Genomic DNA, 25,456 nt, shown 5'->3' with positions numbered 1-25,456 from the left:
TGTTCCCAAACACAATTTAGGGGTGTATTTTTTTTATTATTTCCCACTGTCAGCAGTTTGACATCTGGAAGTTAATGTCTTAAAGCTCTGGGTTATAAAAAGCATACTTTTATACTTCAGGAGGGGGTGCTGGCGTCTGAGGGGGGAAGGAAGGAATGTCCTTTGCAGCCTTGCTAGTTTATGCTCTTTGGCTATGAGTAGTTCTTAATGACTGTATTCCAATTATTTTCCTGAGCAGCACGATTTGTAGGACTGATGTTCTTGAGATGGCCTTTGGTTTTGAGTGTCTTATTAAGCATAAATGGTGTTTCTCCTTCAGGTGTGAGTCTACTGATACTTGCTGTACCTTCTACCTTGGGAGTTCCTCATGCACCTGTGAAATAACTTCAGTTCAGATTCTTGTTCTCCTGAGTAGTGATGAAAGCAGTTGCCAGTCACATGATGCAAAAATCAATATACTGCGACTGAGTGGCAATGTGGGGTGTTTCTCTGTCCCAGTCAGAGTGCCACAGTAACTTGTGGGAGTAGCAGGAACTGTGACCTAAATAGGAAAGAGATTCAAACTAGTGCTACAACGTATTGTCTTGCAGAGCATAACAAGTGACAGGTTTGGGACACTTTGAATTTCTGCTCTGTTTATTTTGAAAAGACCTTTTTTGCTTTGATATCTTATGGGAAAGACTGCAAACAGTGCTCCTTGGCTGCTTTAGCTGCTGTCATACATGTTTTTTTCTTCTGTTGTGGTGAAGACCTTCCCTTATTACGAAAGAAACTTCATATTGTGCCTCCAGTGGTGGGGGATCATTTGATCTATATCCAATCAGAGCAGGGGTTAAGTCCAGTTTTGTGGTGATAATGTAGTTTGTAATGCATACTAGTGGTTTTTAGTTACAGCAGTAAAGTAACAGGTTTGTGCTTGGAAACTGTAAAACTGAGCATTACAGAGAAGGAAATGAAGAGGAATGGCAGGATGTTGAAATACATTTTTAGTGAACAGTCATATTTGTAATAACCTCTAATCTGTAAGAACAAACCTCAACTGAACTGTTAGCGAACTATGTTCTTGTTAACTCCCTCTGCATTAAGGCTTCTTTCCCTTCTACATATTCATTTCAGATCAGTCATATTTAAATTCTTTAATGTGATTCATGCCTACTTTGATTTGTTTTGGTTTTTATCCCTCCTCTATCTGGAAAGGCTGTGTGTACATAGAGTAAGGCATAGGGTGATGCTCCATTCCCTAACAAGTAAGGTAAATGAATTACTGATACTCAAGTGCTTCAGGTGGTGTGAGATTTTTTCTATTAGACTGTAGTGTCTGGATTCTTGCTTCTCAAACTTAAATTTTAGGTGCTAGAAGCCTGAAAACTAGTAAGCAAGATACTCTGGAGTGTTTCTCAGAGTTGAGTATGCGTGAATGACGACTAGTGATGCCTCTTTCCCCTTTTATTTTCTGGGTTTAGTGCACATTTTGTTTCCTTTAGGAAGCTACATGGATCAACTAAATGCACTAGTTTCTAGTTAATCTATTTATTAGTTTTCTCTTTCTGTACTCCGTACAGTTGAACAGAGCTTGGGACAGCTTCCTTTTATAAATGTTTCTGTTCACTTTTTTCTAAAAAGAAATCTTGCGTAGGAGTGCTAGTCTGTCACAAAGGCTGTTTAAATGTTGGTTCCTTGTTACTGTACTGTAGTTAAGGTAGAGCTCTCGGAATACATTTTATTTTGTACTAGGCTGCTTTCACCCTTCACTTACCAACTTGCGTTCAAAGTGTGGGTTTTTTTGTGTGTGATCTACTTAGATTCAGAGGTTTATTATAAGCTTGTTCTTGTGTAACACTCCCCACCCTACCAGTTTCTCTTTTGCAACTGTCTTGGTTAGGCTTAAATTCTGTAGAAACATCAAAATACGACTAATATGAGTTTTAAGTGAAACTGGATTTTAGTGTTCATTCCCAACACAGTTGACTTATTCTTTGTGCCAGTTTTCTAATGTGAGGTTGCAAGAGGGATCTTAAACTTAGTCATGGCTGATTATATCACTTGTCCTTATGTGAGTGTGTTCTCTGGAGCTGGTTCTTTAGCTCTTCATTACCAATTGATCCCTCTACAGTATGTACATTTAGAGAACAGTTATTGCTGATTATCCTTTTCTCTGTGCTAAGTAAAACAGGCTCTTCTGAAGTAACATTTCTGTGAATCTTTCCTACCTCCACCTCCTGTCTTGGAACGCTATAATTTTTTCCTGCTTTGGGTCTGCTTTTGCTTTGTTCTGTCTCCTTTTACGGCTGTATTGTGTTGGTGACTGCAGTCACTTGTTTTTCATGTCCTGCTCTGACCCTTCCAACTGATGAATTCCTCATGATGCAGTTTGATAGTGTGACCTTGTGCTTTTCTATAAATGTGCCTATGATATCATTTCAATCAAGTTCCTGAATATTCCAGCCTTCCCTTATGTGGTTGATGCCACTCAATGTTAACTAGTGAAGTGCATTAGTACAATGTACTCTTTTGGGCTTTTTTCTCCCCCTCTTAACCAGTCCTCAGATGCATCATCTGTAGATGACCACTTCTTTGTGCAGTTGTTTTGTATGTTGATTAGGTCTCACTTCTATATGAGGTTCTTGCTATTGCTGCACTATGTCTGGCAAAATTAACGTATAATCTTTTAGCTGTTTGAGGTAGATGGCGTAAGAGTTGAGAGCAGGTTTGTGTCTCATTGGAGGTAAACATGCCAGTGCTGTTAAGTACATAAAACTAGAAGAGCCATAGTTCTTCTAAAACCATCTGATCATAATGACCACTGGATGGACAATGAGGAAAACATTTAAGAGAAAAATATTCTCCTCTGGACTTGTTTTTCTACATGCTTTTGTAGAGTAAGCAATTGAGTTTCAATGCTTAATTTTTTGTAGGCAGATCAAGTTTGTTGCTGTTAGGGTTTTTAATACAGACTATATCTTGACGTATGCCAAGCACTGTTGTCATAGCATGGTTTTGGAGAACTAACCCTTTTCCTTTTGGGATAAGGCGTAGCTTCTGAGGCTAGTTGTGTCATGCTGTTGTTATGGGCCCCCTTGGACTAAAGTCTGGTTGTTTAGCAGCCTTGCCTATCTTGTGTATGGAAAAGTGTTTTAACCTGCTTTGACTGTATCAGTGAGGGTAAGTAGAATATGTTAAGAGTTACAATTAATTACTGTGCTGAGAGGAGGGTGTGATCCCTTCAGTTCTAAGGGGTTGAAGATGTGCCAGAGCTGAGGCTTTTTTCTGGAGCTATATTCTGGCTTAGGTCTGTTTCTTTGGATAGCAGAAATGGGCATGTGCAAGAAAACTGAATTAGTACTCATAATTCAGATACAGTTCAGAGGCTTTTAAAAAACTTTTTCAAGTCTCCACCCAAGAAACTTCCTGTAAAATCAGTACACACAGAAAGAGCATAAGGAGGTCCTAGATTTTAGCTGGATTAGTGCAGAAGACTCATCTTTTGTGGGGGTTTTGATGTTCAGGAAGACCTTTTGAATTCAGTGCGGTATATAAACATATCAGAAAAAATAACTTCCTTGAAACTTTTGTCTGTAAGACTACTTCAAGTATAAATGACTGCTGTGGATTTTTGGTGAAAGACTAAAATTGGCTTACAGCAGCTGCAGCTGCAGTCCTGATAAAAATTGAGGTTTTGTTGCTGAAATTACAAGGGTGAAGACTTTTGTGTATTTGTGGAGGGGAGCTTCCAACTTCAAAACCAGAAAGGCTTAAGTTTCCAAAAACCTAGGGAAATCTTTTCAGTATTTTAGAAGAATTATCTGGGAGTAGGCAATATCAAGAAGGCCTATAAAGTTTGTGCTGCCCTTTGGTGTGGTGGAAGGGGGAGAGCGGTAGAAAGAACAGACAATGCTAATACGCAGTCTGTTGGTTAGGATTTTGAGTGCTACTGGGAAATCCCCACATAGATTCCAGAAGTCAAATACATGAATGAGGTTTTTACCATGTGTTTTGAAGCAAAGGATTAAATAATTTTTGATAAAGTTCTTTATGACAGGAGTCAACATGGTCATTTCAGGCAAGTCTATATAAAAGAAAATGAAGAGGAGTAAATGAGACTGAAGTCTTGCTAGCTTCTTTCTATCTAGATGTTAGGGGTTGTCCACCTTTCTGTGCAAGCAGAGACCAGAAAATTAGTTACTCGACCATGCTTTTCTTCAGGTCCTGGAGTCTTGTTTTTGTTAGTTCTTGCATAATTCTAATTCATTTTTATGTACATGTAGCAGAAAACTGGTTACAAACTTGCTCATCAGAGATTGAAAGTATCAGTTTGGGGTGAAAAATACTTGTATTTGGGTAACACAGGGTGAAGTTAGGACTCCTGTTGTTTTGGTACCAGGAGATGTTGCAGCTTTTTTCTAGGTGACTAGCTGTTGTCGTGGTTATAGTTCCCTTGCACTGTTCCCAGTATTGGAGCCCACACCATAGATTTTGAGGTTACTTTGCCATGTGAACACATCTGCTGTGTTGTGTATCTGACTTCCAGGAAAATACTTTGATCAGGCATCACCTGTCTAGTTTAAATAAGCAATTAAATAGATCAAATAAATATTTGCATTAACTAGCAAATAAGATGGTACCATGGAGATTAGGTCTATTGTAATAATGAAGTGATGCAGAAGAAACACAGCTCCTGAAGAGAAGTTTTTAACTCTGGAGTGCAGTGGAATGTAGTCCAAGATGAAATCTAATTTCTAGTGTCATATAGGATATATGCAGGATAAAGAGTAGATATTTGTCTCTGTATTAAGCTTAATTTTGCTAGGTCAAAAGATGTATCTGGCTGACAGTGTATTTTTGATAAACCTGTAGTGACTAAATGTGTACTTTGACTTTAAACAGTAAAACTGCAAAAATGTGAGGAGTTTGTCTTAGGCCAAGCTTTTTGGAGTCTCAGCTGTAGCACCCTGTATGAAAGATGAACCTAGGTAGCTTTCCATTAGTGGTTTTTTTTTAAGTTGCTGTACTGGTATGACACACTTCATCCCCTAGCAGCCTTTTTTAAGACTTTTGAACTTGCAATAAGTAAAAATAACTTGGAACTTGGCTCATTTAGTGCTCTTTGAAATGACTGTTCCATTAATCTGGATGTCTGCTTACTAGTGCTTCCAGTTTAACTGCCTTCATATAGCTTTGAGAAAACAGCAGACATCCTCAGTTTTTAAGATGGACTGTTTCTGCTTGCTCCAACAGCATACTAAGCAGCCAACACGGGGGTTCTGTGTGCTTCTAACTTCATTATTAATGTGGCAAGCTTATAAACTTTGACCAAATACCAAAGTGCTCAGACTTATATATAAAAACTGATAAACTGATCTAAAACAAAAATGCAATTTCAGTGAATATTTTTTTAAATGCAGTTAAAATGTTTTGGAGCAAATCTTGACAGGTCGTTTACTTTTTTGATCCAAAATCCTTTCTTCTGGGCATTATAAAGAAGGATGCTAGGGGAAACAAATGCAAAATATTTCAGAAACTCAAAAAGGAGAGAGGATCAATTTATTTCACACTTCTGCAGCTTCTTGAACAAATTTGTCTTTCTCTAACCTAGGACCATTGCTTCCAGCTGCATGAAAGCCAGCGAAATAATCTGAACTTGTTTAATTGAATTTTCCTTAATGCATGGTATACAAGATGATTTGACAAGTTAATCTTTAGACTTATCAAACATCTTTCTCCTGTAGTAGGGAAACGCCCTCTTGTTTTAATTTGAAAACAGCTCTAACATTCTTTCATGCAAATTATTTTGCAGTATCAACAAAGGAAACTTGGTCTTTAGAAATGTTTTTTCCCCTAATCATAGCTTCAGTTTGACAACTTATTGTTTTAAGTGGACAAATTGTAGCAAGGTCCTGTGTATATACAACTGAGTTGAGTCTTGCCTATATAGCACAATTCTGTGAGGAAGGGTGTGAGTTTTGAAGGACAGTGACTATTGTGGAATAACTGAATATAGACACCCTTCTAGTGCCTTTTCCCAATTCTTTCTCTGTAGGTGCAAACCCATAGTCTTGTCTGTTTTCCTCTTAAAAAAAAATAAAAATGAAGGAGCTTGTCTTAGTATCTCAGAGGGGTGCAAAAAAGGAGCCTCTTACTTCACATTCAAATGTTTTACTGATGTATCTCTAGCACAAAGGGGTGGGTCTGCTTTTTTTCATGATGTAATAGGAGAAAATGTTGAGTTACGCTTTGGAGGCCTGTTGAAAATTGCTTAATTTCTTTCAGTATTTGCTGTACCCCAGCATTCCAGGTGTTGTTACGTAGTTTGCCTTGATTAGAAATATCAGTGTTTAAAATCTTACACGCAGAATTTTTGTGTAACTGTCTGTCAGTAAAATACTGGCTTTCTTATTTCATTTTGCAAAGGACATGATGCTTTTTGCACAGGATTCAGTGCAGTAGGAAAAGAACATGCCATACATATTGTAAGGGGAAGGAGGAATGGCACATATCGCTGATAATTGGGTCTGCATCAGTACAGAGGCTTGGCTCTGTGTGTGTCCTCTTCTGGATGCTCTCACACTTCACTGAAGCCACTAGTATCTTCTCTGGGTCATGGATGTGAGTCTCTTCTCCTACCTTGTCCTTACCCAGGAAGTACGTATGCGGCAGGAGGCCACTTATTAAAAAAACTTTGTCTGGCTTTTGACCTGCTTAAGAAACTGCCTTGCCTCAGCCTAGCCTGAATAGTAAAACCAGAGGGCACGTAGCCTACACAGTCCCTTTTCTTGTGCAAGAGGTACAGTAGTTGGTCACAACTCAAACTCCATACATGATTGCTTGGGCTACCAAATACACACACGTTTTGTGTGAACACAGAATTTCACAGAGCCTTTAAAACCAGGGGTCAAGCAATTTAAGCTGTGCAAAGGTATTGTCCTTTAGGGAGAGGTTTTTGCAGATTGCAGGTTTTCTTCAAGCTGGCTTGTTCATACTGTATGAAGCTACTTTTTTTTTTTAATTTGTCTAGTTATATTTTAAGTGTCTTGGCTTTCAGTTGTTTTACATTGATCAGTATACACTTTGGCTGTCTTCTGCTGCTTACTGTTAACAAGCATTAGTCAAGGAGAGCTTTGTGATATTTGCAATAATCAAACAAGAATACTGTGGTGTAAATTGTTTAGCAGGAGTAAAGTTCTTCTGAACTTGCTGAGCAACTTGATTTCAGATAGTGTGTTAAAACTTGTCCTTTTTCAAAGGTACACGTTACAAAAGTAGATTGAAATAGTAGGTTAAAAAAAAGATATGAAGTAGTATTACGATGTACAAGTAGTATGAAAGATCTTAAATGAGATCTTAAAATGCATGTGACAGGTGCCTTGTGGCTTAACTGTCATGTCCTATTTTGTAGTGTTTCAAGGTTACTTATAACTGCTATAGTGTGTGCTTCGAGTGGCAGAAGTCAGATGTGCTTGAAGCATAGTCGACGCAGAGCCTCACTGGAAATTCTTCAATAATAGAATTGATATGGAGGCTAAGACTCCTGATGTGCTCTAAATCCTTAAAATGTACACTTAGCGTGTGGGGATGTTTTTTTGCCTTCTCTCCTTTCGGCTCTTATAGTTTACTTTTGTGTAATAGCTTGCCTAAGCAGGTGGTTTTTTGAGTGTTATTCACTATACTTGTTTTAAGGATACTTACCTGAATCAAAATACGGTCTTCAATGTTTCAAAGTGGTTGTATACCACTAAGTGCTCAATGCATAGCAGTCACTGTGTTAAGCGTTTAAAAATAATATTTGGATAGGGTATGTAGCCCTTGTAACTTGTGTGTGTGTTACTATAGAACCAGAAATCATTTCAAGTTCAATTACCAAGGCTTATTAAAATTGCATGTCCCAGAATAAAAACCTTGCTTTTTAATTTTGTAAAGCTCATGTAGTTGGCACAGGAAGGTATGTTTTCAGGGCATGCAAGTGTGTGGTTGGGTTGGTAAATGACCCTTAAGCTTCTTAAATTTAAGTACTTCGTACTTGTGTACTAAATCAGGTGAGTAGAAATGAATTAATGGGACATAATATGATACAAAAATACTTAACTTTGCAGTGGAGTGTTTGACCTCTAGACTCACCTCAGATTTGTAACTAAAGAATTACATACTCATGTTGAAATACACTACCTTCTGCTATTCATATTCTAAAATAACTGAATTCCTTCTGCTGTCCCCTCTCTGAGAGGGGGTATCTCCTGGAGAGTTCAAAAAACAGTGTGAAGAAGTAAGACTCTTCTGTTCTCTCTGTTACTGAGCCCAAGCTACTTGTAACTGTAGAAAGCATAGACCCTTGGTAGTTAAGTAGCTATTAATGATCTTAAGTGGCTTGAGTATACTGGAAAGAACTTAACTGATCCCTATCTTTTGATGAGCTATGGAGTTTTAATTGAGATCCAAACTATTTGGTTGCTAGCCTATCCCTGAAAAAAACCCCACCTTCCAAACTCAGGTTAGCTTACCCCTGCACTATGGTATTTGAGCTCTGCAGGAAGTGGGCAGCAGAAAGAATTCAGTTGTTTTAAGATAAACTCAAGTCAACCAGTACCTAGATGTCAAGTGTAATGTTTTTGTTGTCTTGTAGTGATACAGTCTGATTTCAAAACCAATTTGGTTAAGCTTTAGGGTACACTTCGATCTAGTAAGAATGTCATGTTCTTGACTGTTTAAGGGGAGTAGGAATCCACAGTGTAAATGCATACTTGCAATACCTGGAATATGCATCCACTTCTGAAATCTTAATTGCTAAAGAGCTTGAATCCCACGTTATAGCTTAAATATAATAAACTTGTTCAAAAGGTCACCAAATGCTTGTAGTAGACATAAGCCAGCATGTTCTTGTGAAGATATACAACTTTGACTATTTGTAGTAATTTAGCGTTTTCTACAGTTGCTGTGTCATGTTCCTAGCAGAAGCATTTTATCAAGGGCCATACCACTCCATACTAGGAGGAGTTAATGCTGAACAACTTCCTAGCCTACAAGGTCACTTACTTTATTGATGTGTTTTTTGTAACTAGCTTCAGGAGACAGCAGTTTGTTTGTGGCTGTTTAAAGAGCATATGTATATATTTTACACACACACATATATAAAGGCTTTTTAGTACCTTTTCCCCTGTGCTCTGCTTTTGGAGGCCTTGACATGGGAGCATGTTGCTGAATGGTGATTGTCATCAGGACTGAAGTAAAACTGTTCAAAATGCTAAGTAGCAGTTACAAGGTTATGAGGTTCAATAATTTGTTGCATGACCCTTTCCTGAAATCACACTTTTAGTGAAAACTACCTTGATTCTTTTGGAGCATTATTTTTAAAATCAAGGGTTGAAGGTAAACTCAGACTTCACTTACATACTATTAGCTACGTAAATTGCCAGTCTCCTAATGGTATCAGACTTTTGCCAGTATATGATTTCATACAGCTAGAACCAGATGTAGATCACTTTAACTTAGGCATGCTATGTAAGAATATTGGCTGAGGAAAGGTTTTTAGTGTTGGGGTTGTACATAAAAATTGCTTAGACCCCCCTTTCAGGCACTGGGGTGGAGGGGAGAGATCACATGGCTTAGGATATAAATGGAGTTTGTACAGATTCTTCTGACTTGCTACAGTTCCCTTCACTGGCATCCAGCCATCTCTCAAATGGGTATGGACTTGAGAGTTAATCACAAGTCCTTTCTTTGTGATCACTGATGTTTAAGGACAGATAACTGTTGTGTTTCTATGGCCATCTGGTGTGTAAGGGAAGGGTGGATGGGCAGATCCTAACAAGCCTCATCCTGGCTCTTTTTGCCATCATCTTCTCCAATTGCTTTCTGAGTCTAATTCATGTGACCCTATAGTCCTGTCATAATGCATAATCTAAATATGCATATGTGCTAGCTAATAAGGTGTGAACTTTGTAAGGACGAGTAAGGTAGGTTACACATTCTTGAATCTGTGTAAAAGTGCATGTGTAAGACTGATATTGAGTGCAAACAAGTGAGTGTCCTTGCCCATATGCAAGTTAGATGCTTTAGTACAGTGCTTGCAGCAAGCTACATTTTGAAGACTTCCAGATCTGTCGATGACATTCCTGGTTAATCACCAGTATTAATTTGTTCTCATGTTGTAATGTATTTGCAGGTTATGCAACAGCCTTAGGGAATTGAACTACAAGTTGAAAGCTTAGTTTTTAAACTTAAACATACTTGGCAATAGCTCTTAAATTTACTGCGACAGTTACAGTATATGTTGGCTTTTGTCCACATGCTTTATATGGCCACTGAAAGTACCACAGACTTTGATTCTTTCCTTTGAACAGCTTTATTGAACCTCTCTCGGTTGAGGCAGACTGTCCTTTGAAATGTGTCCTGTCAAAGTAGTACAGATTTGGAGCTGCTTTTTCCCCTTGAAAGGGATAGACCACTCGGCACATTGGTTGGTAGCAGCCACTGAGCTTTGCCTGGCAGATAGGGTGCAGCGGTTGCTGCTGTGTGTATGGAGATGCTTTTCACCAGGAGCAGGCTTCAGCATCCTGGCTCTGATCCTGGGAATGGCCTCACTGTATCACACTACCAAGTAGCCCTTCCATCTACCTGGCAGCTTGTTGTACTTGCTGTTGGAAGTGATGTGCCCTATGTTCTCCAGTGGAAAAAAAAAAAAAGCAGTTAAGTGGAAAGAAGCATCCCAAGGGCTGCTAGTTGGACAGCGCTGTTGTATTCCCTTCACACTCTAAACTTATTGTCACATAATGCCAGTGCCAAGTGAACATTATTAATCAACAATATTGATTGAAAGTTTCACAGTCCTCAAGACCTGGTTGGAGCCCATTGTAATGGCTGTATGTCTGTCTGTCTTTGCATGTTTGTAGAATTAATTTTGACCTATATGTGACACTGTGTGATTTATTCTTGTTTTTTGCTGCATGTCTTCTACTTCTCAGGAATTCTTGACTTTGCACTCCAAGCCCTAGTAAACCAGCTTGCAACCCTTACTGCTGCTGCCCTTTGCAAAGAGTAATAGCTCCATGAGCTCATATTTTGCTCTAAAGCAAGATTTCTTAATCTGACACAAATAACAGTACAGCTTTCAAATACCTGTGCTACTATTTTGGGTAAAAAGGAAACTTCTGAGAGTCAGGAGGACAAGATGAATATGTTGAACTTAATCAGTATGCGAGTACCCAAAGCCTTGCTTCCCTCAATTCAAGGAACTGGCAACCCTTCACTCTGTCCATCTTGTCTTGCAGCAGGGGCTACCAGTTATTATATCCCATACCAAAACCAGAATATAAATGTAAGCTTGAAGAGGTAATTTAAGGTTTGGGGGAGCTTCTGACTGGGTGGCAGCTGCAGCTTGAAACCCCTCATCTTGCAGAAGCAAGGTGCTGGCAGCAGCTGCTTGTGATTTGTCTCCCCCTCTAACAGCAGCCTAGCCTGACAGGATGCACTTGTGACAAAATACCTGTGCGTATTAATGATGGTGAAATTTGGCAACTGTTGCCCAGAAAAGCACTGCCAGGAGTATGAACACTTTTCAGATGGCTTAACGCAATTAATGATCAGTTGTTTCTTTCCAGATAGTAACCTGTTTTGTGTGAAATGCTTTGCCCCTGCATTAAAAAAAAATCTCCTCGATTCTGTAACTGAAGACAACAACGTTTACTGTTGCATCAGCCCAAGACTGTCCTTAGCAATTTGATTTCCAGAACATGATTAGGAAGACTGCAGGATGGTAAATATTTGGTGTGAACTTTACTTGTGCTTTGGTTTAGGCTCTGTGAATTCTTTTAAATGGGCAAGGAAGAGGGAACTGTGTAGAACTATGCTCTTGCCGAAGCAAGGGAACAAACTAGAAAAACAGATGGTGCTAAAAATAGTTTATTACTAAGGTCTAAATATGGGTCTGATTTTTTTGCCTTACAAATAATGCAGTTATAAATCCTGCTAGATATCAATAAGTATTGAATTAACTCCAAACTGCTGAGTGTTACAGAACTTTCTGGCAGCTTTCCAAGTTGGTGTTGCCCTTCATTCATAGGACCAACATTTAATTCCTTAACAGGGGAAACATGAAGAATTCATCCTCTTTGAATTGAAACATAGATGCAGGGAGCTTGAATGAGTGGCTACAGGGTAAGGCCATCCCATTGCAGTGGAAGGAGAGCTGTGCTTGATGAGTTCCTGCTAGGTCGCAGCCAGGATGAATCTTTCTTTTCTGCAACGCATGAACAATCAAAGGCTCCTTTTTTATCTATTGTTGCCATGGACGGCATCCATTTAAAGTTCAAATTCCAGGAGGCTTGGGAAGAACGAAAGGAGATAGGAGTAGGCTGGGCTGGGAGATGACAGGCAAGCATCAAATGTGAGCTGAAGACAAGCCAGCATTTTGTCCTGTGACGGGATAGACCAGGCTGGTGGTACTGTTTTGAATGGATGGCTGGAAGTTTTTTTGGACTAGTGAATGAAACTCTACAGAGATATCAGGCGCAGAGAGCATCTGGCATTTTGCTTTCTTTGCATCAGCAGAGTGGGTCACAATGAAATTAGGCCTGAAATGGCATTTAATGAAGTGAGCCCTAGTGCTGGAAGTTCCCTGTGCTTTGACAGTGAGGGGGTATAAGCTTTGAGGATAGTGAAGGAAAGGAAATATTAAGGGTAGAGTTGTGTCCCCCCCTTTATAAATGGCATTCTGTAACAAATGTCTTGCAAATAGCTGGAGCTTCTTGGAGCTGTTCAGAACTGCTGCTTTGTCATACCTGAATCTCGTTTTCTATGTTTATAGTACTTTTGTGCAAGCAATGTGCTAATAGGAGGAGGAGGCAGCTTAATATTTACTGCAGTTTTGCTTTTCCTTTCTGGCAAGTTCCTGTATGTACAAGTAAGTATGTGATGTTGAAAGAGCTAATGAGTACCAGACCAGCTGCATTTGACATTATGAGAAAAGGGGCATCTATTAACCCACAAACCAGGTTTCAGCCAGCTGTGGATATTTTCATTTTTAATTACTTAGCCTGTCATAAAATTGGATTATGCTAAAATTATTGGTGATGTTGTTCAGAATACAATACAATATTGATTTAAGAGCTATGGTTCAGTGTTATATTTAGGGTACTTAGAGTTAATGTGCATAAGCTGTGCCAGAGGGTTTAAAGAGAGGTGAAAGTACTTTTCTCAGGTTTTACCATCTGGGTTTTGGCAGGTGGCAAGGGATCAGGTTTTTTTTTTTTCTTTGCTCTGAATTGCAAGAGATTGTGGCTAGCAGAAGAGTTGAGTAGTGATTCATCATTGAGATAGAACTTCTTCCAGATCTCTTGGCAAAAAAAAAAAAAATCAATGTATTTTTTTAACTTTATTAGAAAATGAGTTCTACCTCTTAAGTTTAACTTTGGTTGATTTTTGGGTGAGGAGGTTCTTTAAATATTCGGTATTCTTGTAATATATTGATCAAATTAATAGGTTGGTGTGTCTTTGTGGTACCAGAATGGAAGGACTACTTTAATTCTGAAACTAGGCTTTGGCCTTGTATACTCTGAAAATTCTCTTGTGAAACTTCCCTTGCTTTTTGACAGTCACTTCCTGACTTGATGCATCATCTTCTGAAAGAGACCTAAACCAAATTGATTCACCTGAGGCTTTTCTCTGCAGAGAGGTTTATTAAAATCACTTTGAAAAGTCTTAAGTTTAACTGTCACTTTGTCTTTTGTTAGTCTTGCACTGCATAGATCAGTTCCTCCTGCATGTATATACTGGTACATAGCTGTGATAAAAGCAAAACAGATGTCTCCAAACATGTGAAAATGAACTGATTTGAATTTATCTACATCAATTACTGATGTCAATTTGTTCTTCCATTAGAATGGGAAATACAGACTTGTTTATATGCTTTTTTCAAGTATATACAAACTGAAGAGAAGTTTGTGTGAAGTTTTTAAAAGTTGTTAGGTGTGACTTTTAACAGAGTACAGTCATAAGCAGATATTTTCTGCGTAAGTGATCTGGGAGGTGATGGTTTAGTTTTAAGGTTAGCTGTAGAAAATTAAATAGCTTGACAGTACTCAGTTCTTTATGTGCTGCTGCTGATACGTGCTTCTGCAATAAAAATTGAGTATTACCAGAAACTGAATTTTAAATAAATGAGACTTCTGACAGCTTTCCTGACTTCAGTTTTCATTATTGTAGCAACTATGTGACTAAAACTTAAGACTTTTATGGTATGCTAGGAAGCTTGCAAGTTGTGGTAGTATAAACAAACTTGAGTCTTGAAAAGAATGTGTACTACTTGAACATATAGCCATCTGAATGTTGCAAACTGATTTTATTATGAAATATTACAAGAGAGAAGAAAACTGAAGTTAGCTTAACTGTATGGTCCAGTTGTAGTGTTACCATAATGCTTTGGGATTTTGAATGTTGATCCTGTCTTACACAGAAGTTGTGTATGCTTTGCTTCTCTTCTGCTATGTAAATCTATGATGTATTTTAAAACATGCATTGTTGTTTTTTCAGTGCATGTGAAGGATAGAGGGCCACATACATAAGTCGGTTGTTTCCTGACTTAACTTTTTTAAAGCATATTTAGCATCAACTGCTGAAGCATTGTCAGCTTTGGTATTTTGACCAATAAACAAACTTGTCCAAATTGTGTTTATCACACAGAAGCTTTAGCACAAGTTGACTCAGTATTAAAAGTATGTAGCAGGCTTGCCATTTCCTGAGCGACAGCTTCAGAAATGTTCAGAATGGTCCAAAATCAGATCCTAAGCTAGAAAAATGCATTACATGTATCATTGAAGGTGAATAGTGCTAATTCTGTTCTTTCTAAACAAATGTGTTGTGTTCAACTTCATATGTCTCTGGAAGTAATTAGGGGCAAGAGTCCACCTACAGTTTGAGTTAATGCTCCCACAAGAACTTATTGTTGTGATTTTTGTATTGAGTTGAGCAAAAGATTGATAATAGCACTTGTGCTTTGTCTGCGTGTGTATATACCCATGCGTGCCTGGGTGCACTTGTATAACAAGATCTTATGGCTTTGTTTTGGACAAGTATTTCTGTAGTGGAAAATTGGTCTGAAGAAGGGGGAGCTGTTCCCAAGCTGAGGCAGTGTTTCCCTTACTCTCCCAGCCCCCTCCCCTGGTAGAGGTGAACTTTATGGCCCAATTATAGAATCCCTTAAAATGTTAGTTATGATGGAGTGCCAGCATAACCCAATAACATAGGTGAGGTTGACATCTGTCAGTAACTAATGAGGGCAGCCTTAGAATCAGGATTTGGAGTTTACTTCTCTAATTTCTTATAAATTTGACCCATCATTTCAACGTATTTGCCATGAGGATTAAAAACTGAACATGCTAGATTTTTAAGAGAAGTTGGTACATGGGTGTGCTCTGCAAAAGTCAGTGCATATGTGATTCAGTTGTGAAAGTAATTGTTTGCAGCTCATAGCAAAGTCATGAAGGAATAAGACCCTGGCTAAGCTGCTCAGGAATAGAAGCTCCCTATAAAAATAGATGACACGTAAGTGGCAGGAAATGAAGCCAATATGGTCATGTTTTGAAGGCATAAGGGTCAGATTCTGTCCTGTGTTGCTCTGGTGCATAGTCGGTCAACTTAAACCCTGTTACTTGAGAACAGTTTGGCATGGTAAAGTAAACTTCAAAATGTGACTGATTATTAGGACTTTTGTGGAAGCACAGCTACAGCTTTTTCCTCTTCTTGTTTGAATGCATCTAGTTAGAAACCTAGTAAAACTCCTAGGTTTGGAGGTAACTTCTGTTTGTTTTTCAGAGCTGATTGTAGTGTGCAAGCCTGTTAATTCCTCTGTCAGAGGAATAACATTAGAAGGCTTTGGCTACCCAGGGTGGTCTTTCATTTTGGATCCTGAATGCTGAGATGATACTGCAAGCAATAATGTCTTGTTAAACAGTTTCTTGTTCTGCAGCTGAAACATGTTAGTGTATGCCTATGAAGGGATGTGTGGCTCATGTTAATGATGTGTTTCCATATTTCCCGGTGTAAAATGCAGAAAACTAGATGCATCTTTCTAAAATCTGTATGAATTAGATACTATTTAAATTAAATCTCAGTAAAATAATTTGTTATTGGTGAAGATGGTAATATGCACTTTGTTTCTTGTTTCTGGAGCCTGTGTTTCTTTTCTGAAAGGAAAAGTAAAAATAAGGTCTTGAATTGGGGAAGGTGGAACAACTCTGGCAAAACATGAATCATTTCTGTTGGGAGGGAGCACATGCTTACATTGTTTTCCTCTGTGCCCTTCTACTACAAAACCAGATGTGTTCATCACCCCTGTATGAACACAAATGGTGCAGCTGTTTGTTCATCACGCCATCAGTCATCAATGTAGTTGGCTGATCTGAATTTGCCAGGCTGAAGCTCTTGAGCTTGTGCATTTCAAGCACAGTAAATGCCCAGTTCCATACTGTCCAGCTCTTCAGTTCATCCATAAGGTGGATAAATCCACTATCCGTATTAGAGATGTGCTTAGGGTCAAGCAGGGTGTAGGAAAATAACTAGATGATGTGCAAAGATAGTTTTTTCCCTTAAGGCAGAGCAATTGCTTCGGTCCTGCAAGAAACCCCAAACTGCAGCTGCTGCCTAAGCAAGAGCAGAGCTAGAACCCATCTTCCAGGCCACTCTTCCTGCTATCTCAGTGCCCTTTTGAGTCTTTCCTGTGGTGCTGCTCTCCCTTTGAGGAAACCTCTATTCTAATGCATCAGTGCATTTCAGACAAACACTGCAGCTGTATCTATTAGTTGTCTTGTTTGGCTTAATCTTCTTTCTCCCTGGCCAAAGTCTTGTACTGTATTATTCAGCTGAACAAAGCAAATGTCATTATGTTCCACTTTGTTTGACGTGATATTGATTATTAGCCAGTTCAGAACAGTTAAATCTACTGTGTGAGCCTCTTTTGTAGTTAATGGAATAATTCATAGCATCTGTAGGTATTTATGCTTGCTGGGCTGGTACTAAGAATAGCTGAAACTTTTCCTACTTAATTACATGCAGGTGAAATAGGTAGGCCTGGTGTTTGTAGAATATAATTCCACATTCTTATAATAAAAAGCTTGCATGATTTATACTCAAACAGGAAAAGTAAAAGGTTGTAGTTCACAGATATACTGAATTAGAAAATGTAAGATGCCAACATCTTAATTAAAATTCCATACTGTAAACTTAAAAATGCAGTTTAATGTTGGCCTGGGTTTTATATAAGGGGAAAATTGCCATGTATGTTCACCCTCTTTGTTAGTATTGGTGGTGAAGCATATTCTTCACTGTATTACATGGAGTACTGTGTTAACTCACTTAGCTTCCATTTTGCCTTTAAAAACAAAGAAAAAAGTTAATTCCTGTGATGAATGGTCCTGGACTTGTAGAAGCTGCTAAGCCCCAGCATCTGTGTTTCCTGCACTAAACTGCCCTTATCTGACCAAAAAGTAATTTAGGAAGGAAGGAGTGAAAAATAGCAGTAGTGTTTTGTCTGCTTGAATTCAGTTTGAACACCTTTTAGACTGACAAACTTTTCTTTAATTTGCTTAAATTCCTTAGTTTCTTCTGTTACATAATGTTGGAACTTAATTGAGCATGTGCAGGCTAAGCACATGAAGTGAGATAATTGTGCTGAGGGGGCCTGTGGGTTTTCTTCTCAGTTGTTTTAGATCTTTGCAAACCACTACAAGGCCAAGATGTAGAGAGGGTATTTAGCTTGTGTGGAAATTTAATTTCATATGTGGGGTGCCTGTTATGAATAATTTTTATGTCTGAATTTGGGGCAGGGGGAAGCAGGTGTTCAGGTTGAACTTAATCTGTGGTGGTAGTAATAATCCCTGCTGTATTTGGGATCTGCCATGCCTGGGACTCCACATGTGGCTGTTTGGAACTTGGTGTGATAAGGATCATTTTAATTGGATCCATTTTAATTGAATCTTGTGAAGTTTCCTAGCTAAAACAAGTAGGCTATTGAAGGTCTGAAGACTGCAGTGCATGAGTTACCAAAATCTCCCCACTGGTGTGGGTGACCAGTGTGTGTGGACTGCAGTGGTGCTCAGGCAGAGAACTGAACCCCCAGCACCCCCCCAGTCTTTGTGCATTTTGTTTTTCTCATTTATATGCTTTAACTGACAGAAGCCACTGGAATAGTTATCTCGTGTGATGAAGAGCCTTACATTCTTGTGTATGTGAGTATAATTAGATAGATTCAGCATTTCACTTGAATACTTCTATTTCATTAAACCATAGTATTTTCTAACTAATAGCACTAAATAAGCCATATTAAATCACAGGTTCTTACAGCTCATAATCAAAACTTACAAGGATACTGTGGCACAAATTAGAATGTAAGTGTAAAAAATCTAGGTCAATAAATAGATCAGCTTTCATGGCAGACTACACCAGAAAACTGCATGCTTAAATCTAGAACAGTCTGGCTAGTCCAAGATGAAAGCCTGTTACTTCATGATGCTGTTTAGCATCTGATGTGAAATGAGCTGATGTCGGTTTACTTCTCTTCCTGGGCACCTACATCTAAAAAATTAAAATAACCTTTGAAGATACAGCAGAGACAAAGTACTGAACAACTTTCATTTCAAGTCATAGCCATATCGCTGCATGTCAGCTTGGATAGATTTTTAACTAGGTTTTTGGCTTTACCTTATTTGACTACAAGAATTGCAGCAGTAATTTAATCTCTGATGTAAGGAATGGTTATTACAATTAAGAGTCTAATTAAATGGCAAAATAGTAGAGGTTCTTTGTTCTTTCTCATTCATGTCCAGTATTCCATGTTTTTTCTACTTCCTAGTTACAGATGATGAAATGAACGTTGCCTTTTTGAATATAAAAATACATGTCGAATTTCCAGGAAAATGAGGGATAACTGCAGAGCTGTGAAAAGTAAACAGCATTTTTTATTCCCAGAGTGAATTTGATCAGAGATTAGATTTTGCCCATGAAGGTGTCAGGAATTTTCTAGGGATTTGATTGTTTCCACAAAATACATAAACAGAAATGGTTTTGTAACTACTTGGCTTGTAGCTCAATGCAAGAAAAAAAAGGCTTTTGATTTATTTCAAATGTATAGTTTAAAAATCTGAAATGTTTTTTGACCTGAAGTATTTTTTTTAGACACTTGAATTTAAAAACTTAATGTATTTCTACACCTTTGATTTCTCATTTGAGCAGGGAGAAATTCTTTCCCAGTTAACTTTGTTTTTTAACTTTTAAGAGTGTATTAGCAAGCTTCAAGCATGTAACATTATGAAGAACACTGTTTTCCTCCTGTTTCCTCTCAACTGCAAGCTTCTTAAAGCTAAGGGTATCTGTGAATGTGGAAGTGTTCACAAAATGCTCAGTGCATTTCAAGACAGAAAAGTCAATCCAGTTGTCAAGAGCTTTACTCCACAGATAGGCTAATAGTTTGTTATATAAGCATGGCATTTTTCTTACTGTTTTTTACTTATGTGTAGTAGAAGATGCAGGGATGAGGCATAGGATATTTTTTAATCTATACAACCAGCTGATACTTGTAATGATTTATAATAAACACTGTACATGTCTCTAACTTGAACTGTCACAGGTAATGGTATTAATGGAAGTAATTAGATGTGTGAAGTGAAAATTCAGTTTATAGGGAGGGACACTGTTCTCATCTGTCAGTCATGTGTTGGCATGTTCAGAAGGCAGTTTTCAAACGTGATTCACTGAGCTCCTTAGGACCAGCCTTTTGTGACAGTTCATTCTTATAACTTAAAGTCCTTCCTTAGGTCTCCCTCTTAGCTTCATTAAATGAAGTTCCTTCAATGTAATGGATTTGTACCGTGGATGGACTTAATAGTTGCTGAAGCTAAACTGTAACCTCTTTGGGGACTGGTTAGTGTCTGAGATAAGAATTCATCATGCTGTACTTGGTGCTTCTGATCTAAAACTTTGGTGTGAGATACCATCAGTAGAGGCATTTGGTTTTGAACCAAACCATAAGAAACATTAAGTCCAGGAAGTGAAATAAGGACCTGTGAAGCCCTTAAAAGGGAGAAATGCAGTGCCTCTAACTTGCTTCTTCCCTGTCTCCATTGACTGCCTAGGTACAGGGAAGCACGTGTTGCTCCGTGCTCAGGCTGCCTCTTCAGTGTTTTATGCTTAGACTAGTTGCTGATGTTCCAGGAAGTTGCAGGATCTCCTCCTCATGAGGACCACTGCATGACCCACAGCTTTCATATCACTGGTAGAGACCTTCACAGTCAACAGTACCTCTTAAAGGAGAATCTCCTGTGTTGTGCAGTCGTAGGCAAAAGTCTCAGGATGGGACAGAAAGCAAGCCAGATAACTAGTCTAATTAGTCTGATTTCCCTCTCTTCCTAAACCTATGGCTTCACGGGGCAGCTCATCACGTTGTGATGAGTAGTGCTGAGAAGCAGTAGGATGAACTTAGGGCTTCTGGTGGTTTCAGGCTTCCTCTGTTCCTTGCTTTGTGCCAGCTGCTGCAGCTGCACCTCTTCAGAGCAGCTGTATCTTCCACCCCCATTCAAAACCGAGGGAGAAAATGGGTGGACTTGGTGTGTGATGGGGGCATGGGGAAGAAGCATGAGAACTGCTGCTCCTATTTTACACTAGGTTTTCATGCACATAAATGACTTATTTTCCCCTTGACTACTGTAGCAAATGCTCTAGTTCTGTTGCTAAAACAAAAACAACCTTTTTATTGCTTTTTATATTTGGAAAGTGATGTATTATGGGTTTCTGAACTAGAGGTTTAGTAAAGAGTACAGACATTAGCTTCCTTTCAAGCTACTCTGGCCCTTTCTTGTTTGCTTTGTATGGCGAGGGTCTAGAGAGATTTCTTTTATTTCCTTCCCCACCATTGTTTTCGGTACAAAGTTGTGGGTTTTTTTCTTAATATTCAGACATTTTATCGCCTCATTTCTTTTAAAACTCCGAGTTTCTTTTTTCTTTTTTTCATCGCACAAAAGAATACTTTTAGCTGATTGAGTTCTATCCATTGCCAACTGTGGACTCTTTTGTCTTTAGTCCAGCATCCTTTATAAAATGAGGACCATTGAGCAAGTACTCGCAGGCTCCCCACTGAGCACAATTGTGCTTGAAAGGTGTGGTACTGTACCAGTGTAACATGTAAAGCTGCAGTTCAGAGGGCTTGAATGCATTGCAATTTCTACCTTTTGCTTTGTGAAAGAAGTGGGATTGTGCTGTGAGATAATAAATCCACCTATTTTTAGTTTGGTGAGGTTGTGACAAGTGGGTGAACAAAGAACCAGTTGAATGCACTTGCTGTTGTGTTGAAACCGGCTAAAAGTTCCCATTCAAGTGGTTTCAGCACAGTACAGCTAACAGGCAATTTTCCATTTATGTACACAAACCTTCTAGAAAGACAGCTGTGTGGTTGGATTAATTTCTAGCAGTAAATTGAATAAAAGATATTTTGAAGGGAAACTCAGGAATTCCTTTCTAAAACACTAAAAGCAGAACTTTCAAAGCTTTCCTTTATTTGATCCCTTTTCTTCCCAGAACTTACTGTAAGATTTAAAGAACTGAAAATATTGCCCCCTATATGGAGATACACAATGGGAAGTGTGTTCTTTTTCAAAGCTATGAGATAGAATTGGGATTAAAATATCCTTTAACACTTCAAAAATATACTGTTTTGCTTTTAAGTAAATATGAGAGAAATTCACACCTCTTAGTCATAAAAGAGCTCAAATGTTTGTACTTGAATAAGTGGTGAGCTGTACAGAAATGTTTTGAAAACAGGAATGTATTTTATACCAAAACTGTTTTCATGGGGGAGTGAATTTCAGAAATAGAAGTCTACTTGTTCATGCAAGGTAATCGGTTTTGTTGGTGCTAGTCCCAGGCAAAATTGGATGTGGGTTTTAACAATATCTAACAAAGGCTTTGGTGAATCCCTCCTGCAGAACTATGGTCAACAGTCTTTCCCTGCCACACACACACGCCTCCCCGCCCCCCTGCCCCCGAAGGCTGATTCTGTGATGCAGGTCTTGGTGTTACGTAAATCCGTTCTTGTTTGTGTCTGTCCAAGCAAACTAGATTATCCCTTATAGATCTGTCTGGCTTGAAACCTATAACTTGTTAATTAATCATATAATATATAACATAAGATACGAAAGTTGAACAAGAGAAGGGCTGTGTGTAATACAGGTATAACAAACCTCTGACCAGTAGTGAAGAGTGTTGCAGAGTGTCTTTGTGTGGTGCAGGCTTGGGGGATGCTGCTGCAGTGTCTAACCTGTGAAGAGATAACAATGGTCAGCCACCATCTCACAGCAGTACTGCTGTTTGCTCCTCAGCCTTGCTGTGCTGCAGCTGAACTCCAGAACTAGAGTCTTTTGCTTTTTACCTTTACCCAAGCTTTTCCTCCAACTTCCTCTGCAGATTGGATGTAGGGATATCCAAGGAACTGTACGAACTTACAGAGTGGCAGTGGGTTTGTCTGCAAGATGTTCCATATATAACACTGACCCTAAGGGGTCAGGCAGATCACTTCATGTCAGTGAGGTTTCCACACTCTCCTCTCCTTCATCCAGTTGCATAAAAGTAAGGCTGTCTAATTCAAATTTTTTCTGAATTTGTGAAGTTTGGTTTAAAAAACACCCAAAGATACTAGTGAGCTGCTCATGTGGCTGCTGATGTGCAGTGGTGAAGCCTCTGGAATAGAGCATAACTGGGAATGTTACGGCGTTCCTGTTTCCTCCGAATCAACAAATATGGAATACTTAAGAAATTACAGACTAGGGGAGGAAGCTGAAAATGGGTGTGAAAGTTCCCTGTGGATGTACGTAAGATACTGAAAGCTAGCACGACTTTATTCTTCTGGCTCTTACCACCTCTGAGAGGAACCCTATTTCACCCTCCTCTCGCTGTGTGCTTGTGAGACGTAGAATTTAGAAGTTTCTTACTTGTTATAATCAAAGTTCAACTGTCTGTATAGTTCAGTTCTTTCTTAAATGCTGTTTCTGGATTCTAGTCAAGGATCCTTCACATGAGCAGCCTAGGCATTTCATTCCTTTATCTGGGGAACAGAGGTAGCACACTTACTGAGGTTTTCTTTTCTTTCTCCTTTGTCTAAATAAAGGTGAGTGCCCCTGTTTTTAGTATACTTCTCATTTAAACAGAATTGCTCAAACTTCTGAGCCCTTGTTCAAACAGTACTCAAATGTAAGGCAAACTAAGCTGACTCTGGAGCAAGATGCTTCCGGTAGAAGCTTGGTTTTCTCCTGTTTTGATGTTACCTAAATGTGCCAGTTGCAGCTTCTTGCTGAGGTGATGCCGAAGGGCTCATTGTCTGCACGCTTGGGAACTTTGAGAAATTAATTGTTGACTAGGCTGCAGTGCAGCTGTCTGACCTAAATGCTGATGTTACCAAATGTTATGCTCTGGATTTGCGAAAGCCAATACATCAAACTGGACATCTGTAGCTTCTCACATAGTTAAGTAAAGCTAGGGGTTTGGATCTTTCTGCATAAAAAAGGGGACTGGTAGTTTGGTAGTTTTTCTCACTAATGGGGATCTACATAGGCAAAATACCTGTGCAAAACTAGATTGTGTAGGAAGTAAATAGCATTCTTCCTTTTTCTGTGCCCCTTGTTGTTTCCAGGATTACTCTAAACATGAGGCACTCTGATTTTGAGTACATACTCTCAATCCATTCAAGAATTTAAGGAATTTATTCTGCTCCTCCTGTACAGTCATGGTTAATGTACTCATGTTTTTCTTTTTTATTTGCAGACTTTAAAAAATTCCAAAAGTCTTTGCTCCCTTGACTATGAAGATGATGATGATGACACACAAATGAAGACAATTGTGTCATCCCCATGTGACTCAAATGATCTTATGAACATCATCACCCCCGGTTCCAGTCCAATGAAAGAACAGCTGGATGAAGTAAGGCATCATGGGTCATGCCAAGGTAGCATCAAAACAAGGGATTATAAGAAAGCAGCTGCAGTATGTGAAAGCGATGAGGACACAAGTGATTGTGAGAGCACCGAAGAAGGCATCTTTCCTCTAGACTGTGGGGACTTGGACCTAGAGCAGATTGAAAACAACTGAGACTCAAAGTTGTGTGCTAGAATAAGAGTTGTTCTAAATTAAAATGATAGAGGATTACCTTTGCCATGCATAATCCATGTCCCTGAATCTCTGTATTGCCTATGTTGGGCCTGTGTTAGAAGAAATGTTTCAGGTGGGGGAAAAACGTGAAACATTGTTACCTGTTTAGTCTATTGATCAATATGTGGATGACAACAAAAAAGTAGGAGGTTAAATGTTATTTTGAACATTAAGGAATAATTTTGATTAAAAATTTCCTAACAGATATTTTGCATTTTTATGGCTTTTACAGTTCTGGAGAAAAAGCATCTCTATTTTGAAATGAATTTTCAGAAGGGCATTCTATAAAACTAAATCTGTCTACAGTGATTCTGGTGCGGGTATATGTTGCTTTTGTTAAAGAGCTTAATGTGAAAAGTGAATTGCATAATGAAATTGGTAATAAACCTTCAGATAGTACTCTTAAATACCTGGTTGACAACTGGTCCAAAATACTTAACTGCCATCTTCAACAGTGTCTGGTTAAAAAACCTTCATAACATGTACAAATGTTCTTTTCATACATTCAGGACTTTTTGATCAAAATATGGTAGTGACCTTAAAGGTTAACATTTTCCATTATTTTACTACTTGAATTGTTTTCTAGCCTGAAGCAATGCTAATCTAGGTGGGATAAAACTGCAAGTAGCTGCCCACCTACTTGGTCATTATGTTTTCTGTGGTTCAGAAGAATGTACAAGAGCACTTGAACTTTTAGACAGGGACTTCGTAATGATCAGTTCCCCAGGAGGTCATCCCTTCAGCAATACTAGAAGGAAAATAGTCCTTGAATTAAATAAAATGACATTTTGCTTTGCACTTTTGTCTGCTTATGAATTTTACTAGTGGAAATTGTCTTCTGTAGCAGATTCTGTAATAGGGTACTTGCAGAATGGTGTGGAGGGCAAGGGCAGATTTCTCGTCATCTAAAAGTGACATCAAGTTAGTCTCAGGAGCTGGGGAATAACTCGTGTCGGATCCCAAAAGTCTGTCTCAGTGATTACATATGATGTAGTCATCTCAAATGTAAAACTGTATTCATTGCAGACTATTGCAACACATAATTATTTTGTTAGTTCTGCTACAATAAGGATTTTCCTGAGTAAGGGGGAAATTAATCTCCAAGTGGTTTTAAATGGAATAGAAATGGGGAAGCTTAGTTTATGGCATTTCAGTGCATCATGTTAGTCCTAAATGAGCCAACTCCTACTGTAGCTTGTGCCATAAACCCAAAATACAGTAACATATTAAGTCAACTAATGGAATGTGATTAAAATAGGAAATAAGTATCTTGAGGCATATGACG

At 38.6% G+C, this 25,456-nt stretch overlaps 1 protein-coding gene across 2 annotated transcripts in view; it reads left to right on the top strand.

Moving 5' to 3' along the window:
- Nucleotides 1-24,969, top strand: part of FAM53A (family with sequence similarity 53 member A) — a 73,945-nt gene extending 48,976 nt beyond the window's left edge. For both annotated transcript variants that reach the window (XM_080366852.1, XM_080366851.1), the window contains exon 5: nucleotides 23,788-24,969. In XM_080366852.1, coding sequence (XP_080222978.1) covers nucleotides 23,788-24,111 — 324 coding nt within the window. In that variant the 3' untranslated portion in view covers nucleotides 24,112-24,969. The remainder of the gene's footprint in view (nucleotides 1-23,787) is intronic.
- Nucleotides 24,970-25,456: the final 487 nt, after the last annotated feature.

The sequence above is a fragment of the Falco punctatus genome (assembly GCF_963210335.1).
Source record: "Falco punctatus genome assembly, chromosome: 1".
Classification (NCBI taxonomy): domain Eukaryota; kingdom Metazoa; phylum Chordata; class Aves; order Falconiformes; family Falconidae; genus Falco; species Falco punctatus.
Note: the sequence above shows the minus strand (reverse complement) of the source record. Positions and strands in the feature narration are given on the sequence as shown.